Below are 13,443 nucleotides of genomic sequence, written 5' to 3' on the forward strand. Positions count from 1 at the left end.
ATCACATGAGTGTTGTGCAGAGAAGGCTGCCTGAAGGTCTAATTCAGGTTAGTGGAATTTATTTAGTATAGTTATTTTGATTATGTGGTAAACCATGTATACCTGGACACTGGTGGAATATAAGGGGGATGTGTATTTGTCACTGGCAAGAAATTTGCTCAGGTGTCTTTCCTCTCAGTTGTATCTTCTCTTTCAGTAGTAAATGCGGGAACACTTACTTATTAGCTAACTAAACATGCTTGATTGACTGAATAGTTTCATTTCATATATCAAACTTATTCTAAATCTGGACATTTTTATTTAGTTCAACAGTGTAAATGTTAAACCTATGAAATGGGGTTTACCACGAAAGGTACATCTAAGGTTAAGATTTATCCTCACAGAGCCATTTCATCTTTAGTACATCTCTAATCCAATTTGCCTTTCTTATAAATGTTATATATAGCTCTCTACATTTACGCAGTGAATTTCTGCATTTCTTTCTTTGCTGTAGTATTTCAAAATGCAATGAGAAAAATACCTTACAAGAACTCACTGTGAAAGACACTATATAACTTAAATGCTGATTATACAAAATTCTTCTAATTAACAGCCTGGGCTTGTGCCCAATTCTTCCCAAAACAAAGACCTCAAATTTGATGAACAGCAAGGTAGTGTGCACTTACAAGTGCAACTCTAAGGTAAGTACTCCTACATCATTTTTACCATATGGACATTTTGTAATTTTATTGCTTTCTGAGGGCAATGTACACAGTGATTCTAACAACTGTGGGTTGAATTCCCATACATTAAACAAAAAGAGATATATCTATAATGCGAATAGCTATTACACAATGCTATCACTGAATTTCTAATGCAAGTAAACAACTTGCAGTTATGGAGGTTAATTGTATCCTGTAGAATTTCATACTAGCAGAACATCTCTTGAAGGTGACGCAAAGCATAGCGAGGCCATCAGTGTTGTCACTGTGGGGCTTGGGCTGCATCATAATAAAGATCTGAAGAGTAACAGTGTGGGAGATAGCAGACACCATAGAAATTTGTAATGAGTAAGGTCTGTGTATGTTGGGTGCTCCAGATGTTGACTCACAAGATCCAATGTTCCAAGGAAGAATTTCAAGCATTCTATAACTGAGAATGAAACCTGGTCACATCACTATTATCCAGACTCCAGCTGAAATAATAGAAGCATGAGAATTATTGACACACCAAAGTAATTCAAGGTGCAGACTATTATGATTGCCAGCAAGATTAAATGCATAGTTTTTATAGTGTTCAGATTGTAGTTTGTATCAATTACATACCTCAATGGGTGAATATTATGTTGATTGGTGCAGTCAATAAGGGAACACCAATGAGGAAAGCTTACAGCCATATCACATCAAGTTAGCTACAGAATGGAGGTTGCACAAGCAACTTGGGTGGCATTGAGAGGGTTATAACAAGTGTATTAGTGTTCAGGAGTGTAATGCTAAAAAATACTACTTTTTGGTTTGAGTGATGTTGCTGTTAATAGATAGGGCAGAAATCTTTTTGATCACTCCTCATCTGTGCTTTATGTACATATTATGACGGCTTGCAAGATCAGCAAAAAATAAAAGAAACGAAAGGGGACACAGAACAAAGAGAAAGAACTGTCAGTGGGAATGGAAACCAACAGGCCAAAGCAAGAAGAAGGTTGACATCAAGGATCATTAATTCCTATAAAATTAAATGTTAACCCAGAGAGTCAGAATGATAGAGTGAGAGACACTTTAAAGGTGGAAGGAAGAATGCAATATTCATCCAGGACTCTAGAGCCTGATACCCGGTAGGTCGTAGAAATTGTTGACTTTCAATGTAGAATTAGATAGAGGGTACACAGACTTGGTTTTGGAAGGGGTACTGGGTAACAAAATCAGAAAAGTGGGACCAAAATACTCTTTTAAAGGTGAGAACTGTTAAGAAGTCAAGCATAAAACGCCAGCTCATTAGCTAGCAGTGCATGCTCAATAAATCATAAAATTTATTATTTTTCTTTAGTAAATTGATTGTTATACCCAGTACTGAACAAATTTTAAGGTCTTGCTTCATGAAAAATATTTGGTGATTATGATAGCTTCAAGCTGAACACATATAATTTTAGACTGACTTTATCATGTAGAGATCTGGAAAAACATAAAATAAAAATTTTATTGAATTTAACATGTTTAATTGCTTAATATTACTGACACATTTCATTAGTTCATTTGAGCTAAAATGTTTTTCGGCAGATTTTCACTTGTACTAAGTACCTGATGCTTCTAGTTTATAATGTCCAACAATAGTCGCCCAGCACTGATGGATTCTACTTGCCCTGATACCATTATCATTCCATCATTGCCATCTACTGGTGAAAAATTTCACTATGTTCACCACTGACAACACTAAGATTAGCAGGGAAAAAGTCCCAAGTGTCAATGCAGAAAATTAATCTTTAGTGACATGTTGCACTTCAGGGTTTTGCATGCTTGAAGCTTGTTGTCAAACAGCTGGATGTAGTTTGGTGCTCTCTAGTTTTGTAGGAACAGAGGAGAGGATTAACTTGGTTAATTAATTATCCATTATCCATTTTGCCTTTGGCAATGGCAGTAATTAATTAAAAAAATATTCGATAAGGCTCCTACTTTATTTACTTAAATTTTCTCTGTTGTAGGAGGCAGGTCTGTAGCTGTTACTCATATCAAGGTAACTAAAGCACACTCATTTTAAGAAACAAAAATATAATTTATTTATAAACACTAGGATTGTAGAAATATAATAATTGAATATACTTATTGACATGTAAGAAAGAAGAGGCTAGCTGTTTATTAATTACTTAGAGTTCTAATTTATCTAGGCACAGATAAATAGTTTTGTGATACCAAGTCTTTAAAGATTATGTCCGATGTTGTGTGGAGTTGTTGCTTTGTTGTTGCTGGTGGAGTGTATTCTTTCTCTTTGTTGCATGATCCTTTGTGTGTGGTGGGCAGTGTTTTTCTCAGTTAGACCCTATTCGGTGTCATTAGCAACTTCATAGGGTAAAGCTTTTCTTCTTTCTGGCATACTGGCATTCTTGAAGACTGGACTCGGTGCTTGGCTTGGCAGACTGGATTTCAGCTTTCTGGTCCACAAAGAGAATAGATTTTCAGCTTTCATCTCCCTAAAGAGGGATCAACTCATCAGCTTTCTGGTTTCAGAGAGAGGGAGGTTAAGAGATTTTCAGTCATTTTTGGAGAGTGTCCTAAGGAATGACCCTGGGACAGAGTGCCCCAGAGAATCCTCAGAGGTCCTTCATAATTCCCCAGAGAATCTCCTTATGGGATGAGTGGTTTATGAGGGAAGATTACAAAATCAGTGTCTTCTCATAGGCGCATATTCTGTCCATCAGAGTTTCATTAATTGATTTTTAGCTATTTTTTCTGGCTTGAGTCATTTTTGTGCCTTTTGGCTGAAGAAGTCTGCAGAGGGGCCTCTGCAAAAATGGCAGTTTAACTCTAATTTACATCTTTGTTATCAAATGAGGTACAGGCAGATCCCGGTACAAACCGGAGTTCAGTTAATTAGTTTGGAAGGTAAGTAAGGGTTTTATGCAACTGGATGCCTGTTAAATCTGCTGCCTTAAAAAGTCTGGTGTGCCACCAAAACGTAGTACAATGGGCAATGCCTACTTTATCCAACAGTTGGTAAGAAAATTTTTCTTACCAAAAAAAATGTTCATGAATGCTTTCTGTACAGTTTCCTCCAGCTCATCTAGCAGATCTTTGAATCACTTGTCAGTGACGACAAGTCTCATTTGTGGACTAACAAAAATGCCTTCCTTAACCTTGGCATTAGTTATTTGTGAAAACATCTGCCTGAAATATTAACCTCCTTAACTTTCCTTGTTCATCACTTTCTCAGAATTTTTCACCAGTCCAAGTTTTATATGAAGAGCCAAAAATATCTTTGTTGGGTCCACGAAAGAATTTATGTGCCACATATTTCTACCCAACAATAAAATGCTTATACAATACAATTCAATCTATATATATATAATTCACTAAGCCGCGACAGAACAAGCAAGACAACCATGGGATACGCACGGCATAGCCACGCCCGCCAACTCACAGAGACCCGCCCACCAACTGTAATGAGACGAGACCGCCTGCACGCCCGTCCGCCTGACTGTTACCAGCATTCACTGCAATGCATTCACCGGAATGTACTGGAGTGTAAAACCATCGCAGCTTTTAACTCACAAACTGCAACAACTCACCAAACACCGCCACCCTGTCTCTCTAGGCATTCACACTGCCGGAAGACAGCCATGAGATATGCAAGAAATAGCCACGTCCGTCAACTCGCAAAGCCCCTCCCACCAACTCTAACACCATAGGATACGACGACAACTCACAGAGACACACCCACCAACTCTAAGAGCATGGGACGAGAAAGCCTGCCCGCCCGCCCGCCTGACTGTTACCAGCGTTCACCACAATGTACTGGAGTGTTAAACCATCACAACTGCTAACTCACAAACTGCAACAATTCACCAAACACCACCTCAGTCGCTTTCTATATCTAAGAAGATATATAGATACTCATTATTCCCCGGCACGCATCCACCCAAGCTCTCAAGGCACTCACAGTGCCTGCTCATGTGCCCGGCGCAACAACTCACCAACTCGCTTTCGTCTCTGCTACAGTACACATGCACCACTGAGCCACGTTGACTTTTCATTATTCTTTTCGGTTTCGGCTGCATTTCTATATATAATCCACCAAGTCGTCCGACCATGGGATACAAACGACAGAGCACTGCCCAACAACTCTAAGAGCATGGGACGAGAACGCCTGCCCGCCCGCCCGCCTGACTGTTACCAGCGTTCACCACAATGTACTGGAGTGTAAAACCATCACAACTGCTAACTCACAAACTGCAACAATTCACCAAACACTGCATCAGACGCTTTCTATATCTAAGAAGATATATAGATACTCATTATTCCCCGGCACGCGTCCACCCACGCTCTCAAGGCATTTACAGTGCCTGCTCATGTGCCCGGACGCAACAACTCACCACACATAAATTTTGCTTAATTTGACCCAACACGGGAAACCTCACCCGGCCCGGACACGGAGAGGACTGACAGATTGATAGCTCTTTCTCGATTCTGTGGGTGGTGGTGCATGGCCGTTCTTAGTTGGTGGAGTGATTTGTCTGGTTAATTCCGAAAACGAATGAGACTCCCTACTGCTAAATAGTTACGCGACCACCAAGCGGTCGGCGTCCAACTTCTTAGAGGGACAAGTGGCTTTCAGCCATGTGAGATTGAACATTAACAGGTCTGTGATGCCCTTGGATGTCCGGTACTGCACGCGCGCTACACTGAATGGATCAACTTGTGTCTACCCGGCGCCGACAGGTGTGGGTAAGCCGTTGAACCCCATTTGTGATGGGGACCGGGGCTTGCAATTGTCCCCCACGAACAAGGCATTCCCAGTAAGTGCGGGTCATACGCTCGCACTGATTACGTCCCTGCCCTTTGTACACACCCCCCCTCGCTACTACCATGGTCGGGTGACTTGGTGGATTATATATAGAAAAGCAGCCGGAACCGTAAAGAACAATGAATGGCGGGGGGGCCAGGATTTGCGGAATGGGCATCCTTCCCTTCTCCCCCGTTCCGCCCGAGCGCTGTCCTGCCCCGTCCCTCGCTCTGGGAGGTGGAGGCGCGACGGCGGTCCTCCAGTTTTCAATCACGGACAATTGTATGTTGGTTCATAGTGTGCATTGTTGCAATGTTACTTTTCTTGGTGGTTTATTAAATTACGGATTTTCATTTTTTTCCCTGTGCTTAAAACTCAATAAAAGAGTGGCGTGATTACGCCACGGGTTGGCTAGTACATTTTAATGTCATATGTCTCTTTAACATAGCTTTTGTAAATGAAGGAACAATTACATGGTATATCCAAACTGAATTCATAGAAGCAGTCCCACTGTTTTTAGATCACCATAGATATTGTAATAATAATAATAATAATAATACATTTTATTTAATAGGCGCCTTTCTTAGCACTCAAGGTCACCTTAAAATAAAATTAAACATTAATAAAATAAAACATCTATATCTTCGTCCTGTGGTGGGTTGGCACCCTGCCCGGGATTGGTTCCTGCCTTGTGCCCTGTGTTGGCTGGGATTGGCTCCAGCAGACCCCCGTGACCCTGTGTTCGGATTCAGCGGGTTGGAAAATGGATGGATGGATGGATCTATATCTTCTAGTTGTAGATGTTGTACTATATCCATATTCTTATAATATGAGAGGAAATAAAAATATAGGCAATTGCAATAAAATGCTACATGAGTGGAAAATTTAAAGATGATTTTTGCAGCAGTGCAAAATCCGTAAGACATACCCAAAAGTATTCAAGAAGAAAAATCTTCATTTTTCCACTGTTATTATTTTGATTTTATTTGTCGTGGACTATTCTTTGCCAACTTGTTCTAATGTATTCCAATGTAATTTTTTTTAGAAGAAGTGCACTACAGAACGAAAAGTAGTAAATTTCAGGTAGTACATTAGAGTCAGCAGTATTATGGAGCATAAAGGCCAGTACTGTTACTGCTACTGAAGATTTTATGTGCAACTCTGGTATCTTAGATATGACATTTTAACTATCATTTGAATGTAAAGTTGAAGGAGCTGCATGGACAAGTGTAGAGGTATGTTAAAAATCACACAAAGAACAACAAACAGAAATATTTGAGCAATTATAGTATGTTGGTTACTCTTGTTTTTGGGGAATACACAGTAAATAAACATACACACCTTTCTTTTGAGCACATTTACAGGAAACATATCTATCTACAATTGTTCTTCATAGCCTTTACCATAGGAGGGCACTATTTTAGCTTTGTAAAAATCAATTCCCTTAAAAATGTACTTTAACCAATGTAAGTGAGTTAATAGTTTTGTTTTATTGCAGCCTTCACTCCCTCTCTGCTATAGTGCCAAATATAACATGTTTGGATGTCATGGAAAAGCCAGAATAGATCTGATGTCTTGTCTCTTTTTACCAAATTTATATACAGTATCTGAAATCTAGTACAAACAGTTATGTCTTCTGATACTTAAATGTACAAGTACATAGTTGAGTGGCAAGTTGCTTATGTACAATAATTTTGTTTCTTTTTCTAGTTGAAGCCTATCATGGATAATTCAAATAGGTAAGTAAACTATCTTTTTGCTCCAAATTAAAGCCCCCATCTTTCTCTCACAAATGTACACTTTCTGTTAGGTTTGATCGTTTGTTTTTAAACATGTGTTGAGAAGATAATATCTGCAAAGATTATACCCATTATAATCATGGTCAAGAAGAAAGCACAAATTCTTATGAATGGATGAATTCAACTTAAAATTCATTTCACGCCAAGAATGTTATGCTGTTTTGGTCTCACTCAGAATTGGATGCATTTTGACTAGCTGTTAGCACTGCTGAAAACTGGATAGAATACTGTATGTGGTGTTTGGTGCAGGGTTTCTGTTATTTTTCTAATGACATTTCACTTACATTCAAAACATGATCAGTCTTCAGACAAGACTGATTTGAATTGCTCATGTCTAGATGTTTTTTTACACACATACCAATATGCACTATACACACAAGGGTAGATGTAGCTTTCTTTATATTCAGGGCATCAATGGTTTTTTCATTTACCATCACAAGTGGACGGATTTTCACTTACATTCAATATCGGATGTGTTCTCAATTTGGATGAGGTTTTGCTTGTACACAAGACAAGATGCAGTTAGTTTTTCTTTCCAGGTGGATTCAGTTTTACTTACACTGAGTACAAATGTGGTTTTAGCCAAACCCTGGACAAAACAGAATATTACTTAAACTCAGGATTGAAGGCTGTGTCATCTGCTCTTATGACTACAAGTAGATATTTCTTATGCTCAGGACTGAGTACCAGCTTCAGTGTTATGTCTAGGAGTGGATTCATTTATATTTAGAGAGAGATGTGTTTTCACTTACCCTCAGAAGCTAATGCAATTTCACTTAAACCAAAACCTTTTAACATAATTTTATTTTAAGCTGTGGCCTGGCAAGGAGTATTGCTGTCAGTAACTGGAGCATGTTAATAAAACTTCCACTGTCTAAACCAGTACTGACTGTTTCTTAAGCAAACTGGCTGGTAATTTGAAGAGTCAGCACATTCTCATTTCATGCATAATGGTACATTAGCTAGTGTCTGGTCCTTCAGAATTTACTTTAACTAGAACAGTTACTGTCTATACCTGGATATAAAATTGTCTTTAGTCCTGTTTAGTGTGACCTTAAAGTTCTTTATATTGTGAAGAACACATTAATAATTTTGTATTTTTGTTTAACTGTTTCCTCATGACTTTGTAGTTATGACTGTGACTCTGTTGTGTTTGTGCCGTTCATGGTCTCCACCATTTTCGGTGTGCATTTGCTATGGATGCTCAGCAGTTACTTGGCACAAATTGTACATGCCCTGTAACCTGTGACATCATGACGGACATGTTATGAAGGATAGCCATGTGGATAAATTACTGTCCAAACTTTGTTTTTAAATATAGGACTGACTTAGAGAAGAAATAGTTCTTGAGCAGACATTTAATTCTGGTTTAGTTAAGTTACTACAATGTATTGAATCTTTTGATCCTCAATAATTAATCCCTGACTATTTAGTGTAACAATCTAGGTTACGTCTGATTATACTTTCATTTAACCTCAAAACATCTCTGCCACTCCTTTAATAATATCATAAGTCCATTTGAAAATTATTTAAAATTCTCAATCTACTCAAAATTTTGAAACATTTGGTGTACTTTATTTCCTCTTTGTTGTTCATAATACTGTTCGCGCCATATCTGCATGGGTATTCCTTCAGTTACCCTGGTTATTTTTCCACATTACAAAGACATGCTTGTTAGGTTAATTTGCATCACTAAGTGTTCTAAGTATGTTTGTGGGCAGCCTAGTAGATCCTCCATCCTAGCTTCAAATCCCACATCCATTCATGGTCTTTGTGGTGTGTGTACATTTTCGTCATGTCAGTGTGGATTTCCCTCCGTGGACTCCAATTTCCTTCCACAGAGCATGTTATGTGATACTATAAGTGAGTGTTGGTGTACTCATGAGAGTGCAATGTGATTTAGAAGTACAACATTGAGGGCTAGTTCCTGCTTCACACATACTGAAGCAGAGAAAGGTCCTGGCTTCCTGCAACCCAGAAAAAGATAGTGAATGGATGGAATCATTCAGGGTTTTATATACTTGTATATGATTTGTTTGATATGGGTTTTATTTAATGTATTAGTATATTTTTAATTTTCATTTAAAAATAATGTGAATGTGTTGTCTTTGTGACATCATTTTGTTGCAATTTCTGATAGGAGCCACTATTTTGAATCGTTTATTTATGCCTGCTGCTCCTGTTCATGGGGGCTGTGATGCCAGCACTGCTACAATCAGGCAATATTTAAGTTTTGGATTAAAATGCATTTAGCAGTTTATTTAGTGACAAGTATTAAAGAGAGTTTGATTCTCTTTACTTTGTTTTTTAGCATTAATTTATAACACACTTCTGGCACCCTTTGACCCCTGGCTAGTCCTTAAAGAATGTATTTGTTTTCTACCTTTTAAGTAATTTATCTCCTCGTCCATTCTATTAATTTATTTGCATGCATCTGACATTTGCTGTTTTGGCAAACTCATTGTACTCCTTTGACTGTTGTGTTAATACTAAAATACTGAAATAATGTTTTGGGTTTTATTTCAAATAGCAAATCTGGAAAACTCTCAGGGAAATAAAAAGAGCTAACATTCTACTGTGTAGGGACACTTGCAGAACAATAGAGTGAGAGTTAAAAGATGCAAAAAAACTTTATATCAACAGTTACAAACAAAAATACAATAATCTCAATGCATGGGTAAACAGATAATACTAAACATTATTGAAGAAAAGACACCTCTGTAACACCTAAAATAAAAATAACACTAATACCGAAAATACATCTAATGAGATTATGAAAGCAGCAGTTTAATCTGTAATTAGAAAAGCTAATAATACAAAATGTCCATCCTAAAAGTAACATGTTTAACAATTTCCACTGGCAAATTAATCTAAAACCTGATATATCAGGATCAGGGGCAGCACGGTGGCGCAGTGGTAGCGCTGCTGCCTTGCAGTAAGTAGACCTGGGTTCGCTTCCCGGGTCCTCCCTGTGTGGAGTTTGCATGTTCTCCCCGTGACTGCGTGGGTTTCCTCCGGGTGCTCCGGTTTCCTCCCACAGTCCAAAGACATGCAGGTTAGGTGGATTGGCAGTTCCAAATTGGCCCTAGTGTGTGCTTGGTGTGTGTGTCCTGCGGTGGGTTGGCGCCCTGCCTGGGATTGGTTCCTGCCTTGCGCCCTGTGTTGGCAGGTATTGGCTCCAGCAGACTCCCCGTGACCCTGTGTTCGGATTCAGCGGGTTGGAAAATGGATGGATGGATATCAGGATCAACGGCTCTTAACAACATTTGCATTCAGAATGCTGTCATTATACTTTGAATATAATGCTCATCTGTATATGGAATACTTGTTTTATCATTGCATTGTGCGTATAGATTAAAATCTTATGAAACTGAGGCCTCCTGCTTCTTTCCTTTTCCATGTTTTTCATAAAAGGGAGACTGAATCTACAAAATATTTTTTGTCAATAATTATTATTTTTTTGTTCTTTATTAATGCCAAAGGAGGATGTCTTCTACTAAGGTAGACACCAACCTGGAGAAAACTATAACAGTGAAAAAGTATGTCTGGAATATGGATGATAACAGGGGTCTTCCATTGGTCAAAAATGAGAGATCACTAAAAATACATTGGTAAGGCAATATTTTTTCTCTCTCTTTCTCACTCTCATGTGTATATAAATAAACTGCTGAAAAAAATTAAAGGAACACATTTAATCAGAGTATAGCATCAAGTCAATGAAACTTCTGGGATATTGATCTGGTCAGTTACGTAGCATAGGGGGTTGTTAATCAGTTTCAGCTGCTTTGGTGTTAATGAAAGTAACAACAGGTGCACTAGGGGTGCAACAATGAGATGACCCCCAAAACAAGAATGGTTTAACAGGTGGAGGCCACTGAGATTTTTCCCTCCTTATCTTTTCTGACTATTTTTTCACTAGTTGTGCATTTGGCTATGGTCGGTGTCACTACTGGTAGCTTGAGGCGATACTTGGACCCGACAGAGATTGCACAGGTGAATTCAACCCTTTGTAGGCTGATCATTTTCATTTCCGTCAAATGATGTGGCATCCTTTCGTTCCTAACACATTACTCAGTCCATATCAGTATACATACCCAGCATGATTTTTTTTCCCCATTGAGATCTGATGTGTTTTCAAAGTGTTCTTTTAATTTTTTTGAGCAGTTGATACTGTATATACAGTATGCCCTGTATATATACACATACAGTATATAGATTGCTAATCTGTGTCCAATGACGTTACACTTACAAACTGGAGATAGACCCTGTGTCATTGTCATTCATGAGTGCGTTATCAAGGGCGGAGACACCATCTAATTTAAGGGCGGAGTGGTGGCTCTGAGGCTGAGGATTTGCGCTGGTATCCTGAAGGTTGCCGGTTTGAATCCCTGTCAATGCCAAAAAGAAATCCTACTCTGCTGGGCCCTTGAGCAAGGCCCTTAACCTTCAATTGCTCCAGGGGCGCTGTACAATGGCTGACCCTGCGCTCTGACCCCAAGGGGTATGCGAAAACTAACAAATTCCTAATACAAGAAATTGTATAAGGCGAAATAAAGAACAAAAAAAAAATCAACAGTAGACCACAACAGAAAAACTAATTTTTTGGAGTTATACCTAATTATTTTCCATTATTGCCATAGAGATTTGAACTGACCATCTTGGAAGGTAAGCTCATGTTTTTAGTTTTGTAGTTAGGTCTTTAGAGTTAACTTTTTTGGACTGTAAGGACACTATTGAGTTGACACAACAGACCAAAAGTGAAAGAAAAAGAGAATTTATTAACAATTTATAAGATGTATGCATGGCATACAATTCAGATGCCTTCACTTTTATAGTTAACTGATATTAAAGTCTGAGCATTTTAAATTGTTCTAGTTATTTCATCAAAGAGTTAGATCTCATATTTTGATTTATTGTTTCTAGAACATGAATTGGCAACACTAAATTGGTATTAGCGTGTACTTGTTGTGTGTGTGTGTGCGCTCCCTATCCAGGGTTTGTTCCTGTCTTGCATCCTATGCTAGCTGGGATAGTCTCCAGCCCCAGCCACAGCTGCACCACCACAACCCCTGGTCTGGTTTAAACAGGTTAGAAAATGACATGACATATTTTTGCAGCTGTGAGTCATATTAAAAAATAACACTGATAATAGAATGTAATTAAATGTATTAGTAGACTATGTTAAGCACATGCTTTTTAACAGCAATTTACAATATCATGTAGTTAAAAAACATAGCCCAGATTGGCTTGTTGTGGCTCAAGTTTTCAAAGACAACAGATTTTAATTCAAGTAATGTGAATGAGGAGACAGCGCAAAGTCTACAAAGACAGTAACCACGCTGGGAATCAAACCCCATATCCTTAAGCTGTGAGGTAGAAATGCTAACAGCAGTGCCATTAACTTCATAAAAAATTGAGAGCATCCAAAGTACAGGTGGGATTAATTTGAAGCAAGTCTAATAAATAGTGTTAAAGTACTGTTTCACATCAAGTTGCTATGCTGTCCACACTTACTCACCTTTGTGGCTTCTACTTAGTTAAACTCTCTTACTAGGCCTGCCAATATTGTTTATATCAGTTATCACATGCCTATTATCTCAGCTGTGCCAGTTTTAATTGTTTTATGAGTGATTTTGTTACCCCTTCTGTACTAATGCTGACATTGCTGATGTGGATATGAGTTTTTACTGTCATTGGGTGTTCAAATTTTCAGGCTTTATTACAGCCTCAATATTTTGTTATTTCTTATGAATTCTTTATTTAACTGCTAGCTTGCTATTAGTGTGCTGTAAGTAGCTTAAAATGCTTGGTTTAATTTGTGTGTGATAGAAAAGTTTTGTGGCATTCCTTCCCTCTGTATCCCATTTCTACTGAAACAAGCTCATTATTCTTCTGGAACTTTGTTTTGAGTGAAAAATGGACGGGTGGCCAGCTGCATTAGTAAGCACTTCCTTCCAATGCAGTATAAATGAAACAACTTAAACCTCAAAATGTAGAAGGGGGTGGGGTTAGTTTGTGTTTATAAAAAGCTGTGTTTAATTTCTGCATTTCTGATTGTTGCAAGTCATTTTTTCCAGTGGTTGTTCCACTCTTGTGCTTGTGTTTCATTTGATTCAATATATTTTCTATGTCCATCCATCTATCCATCCATCCATTTTCCAACCTGTTGAATCCT

General features: G+C 38.3%; 1 protein-coding gene across 4 annotated transcripts in view; it reads left to right on the forward strand.

The window, feature by feature from the left end:
- Positions 1–13,443, forward strand: part of LOC114663896 (uncharacterized) — a 61,027-nt gene that overhangs the window by 11,312 nt on the left and 36,272 nt on the right. For 2 of the 4 annotated variants that reach the window (XM_028817848.2, XM_028817840.2), the window contains exons 3-5: positions 593–680; positions 7,180–7,208; positions 10,751–10,879. In XM_028817848.2, coding sequence (XP_028673681.1) covers positions 593–680; positions 7,180–7,208; positions 10,751–10,879 — 246 coding nt within the window. Of the gene's footprint in view, positions 1–592; positions 681–7,179; positions 7,209–10,750; positions 10,880–13,443 lie in introns of those variants that run through there. The other 2 variants (XM_051929091.1, XM_051929084.1) reach the window with 2 other exon arrangements.

The sequence above is a fragment of the Erpetoichthys calabaricus genome, chromosome 1 (assembly GCF_900747795.2).
Source record: "Erpetoichthys calabaricus chromosome 1, fErpCal1.3, whole genome shotgun sequence".
Lineage (NCBI taxonomy): Eukaryota > Metazoa > Chordata > Cladistia > Polypteriformes > Polypteridae > Erpetoichthys > Erpetoichthys calabaricus.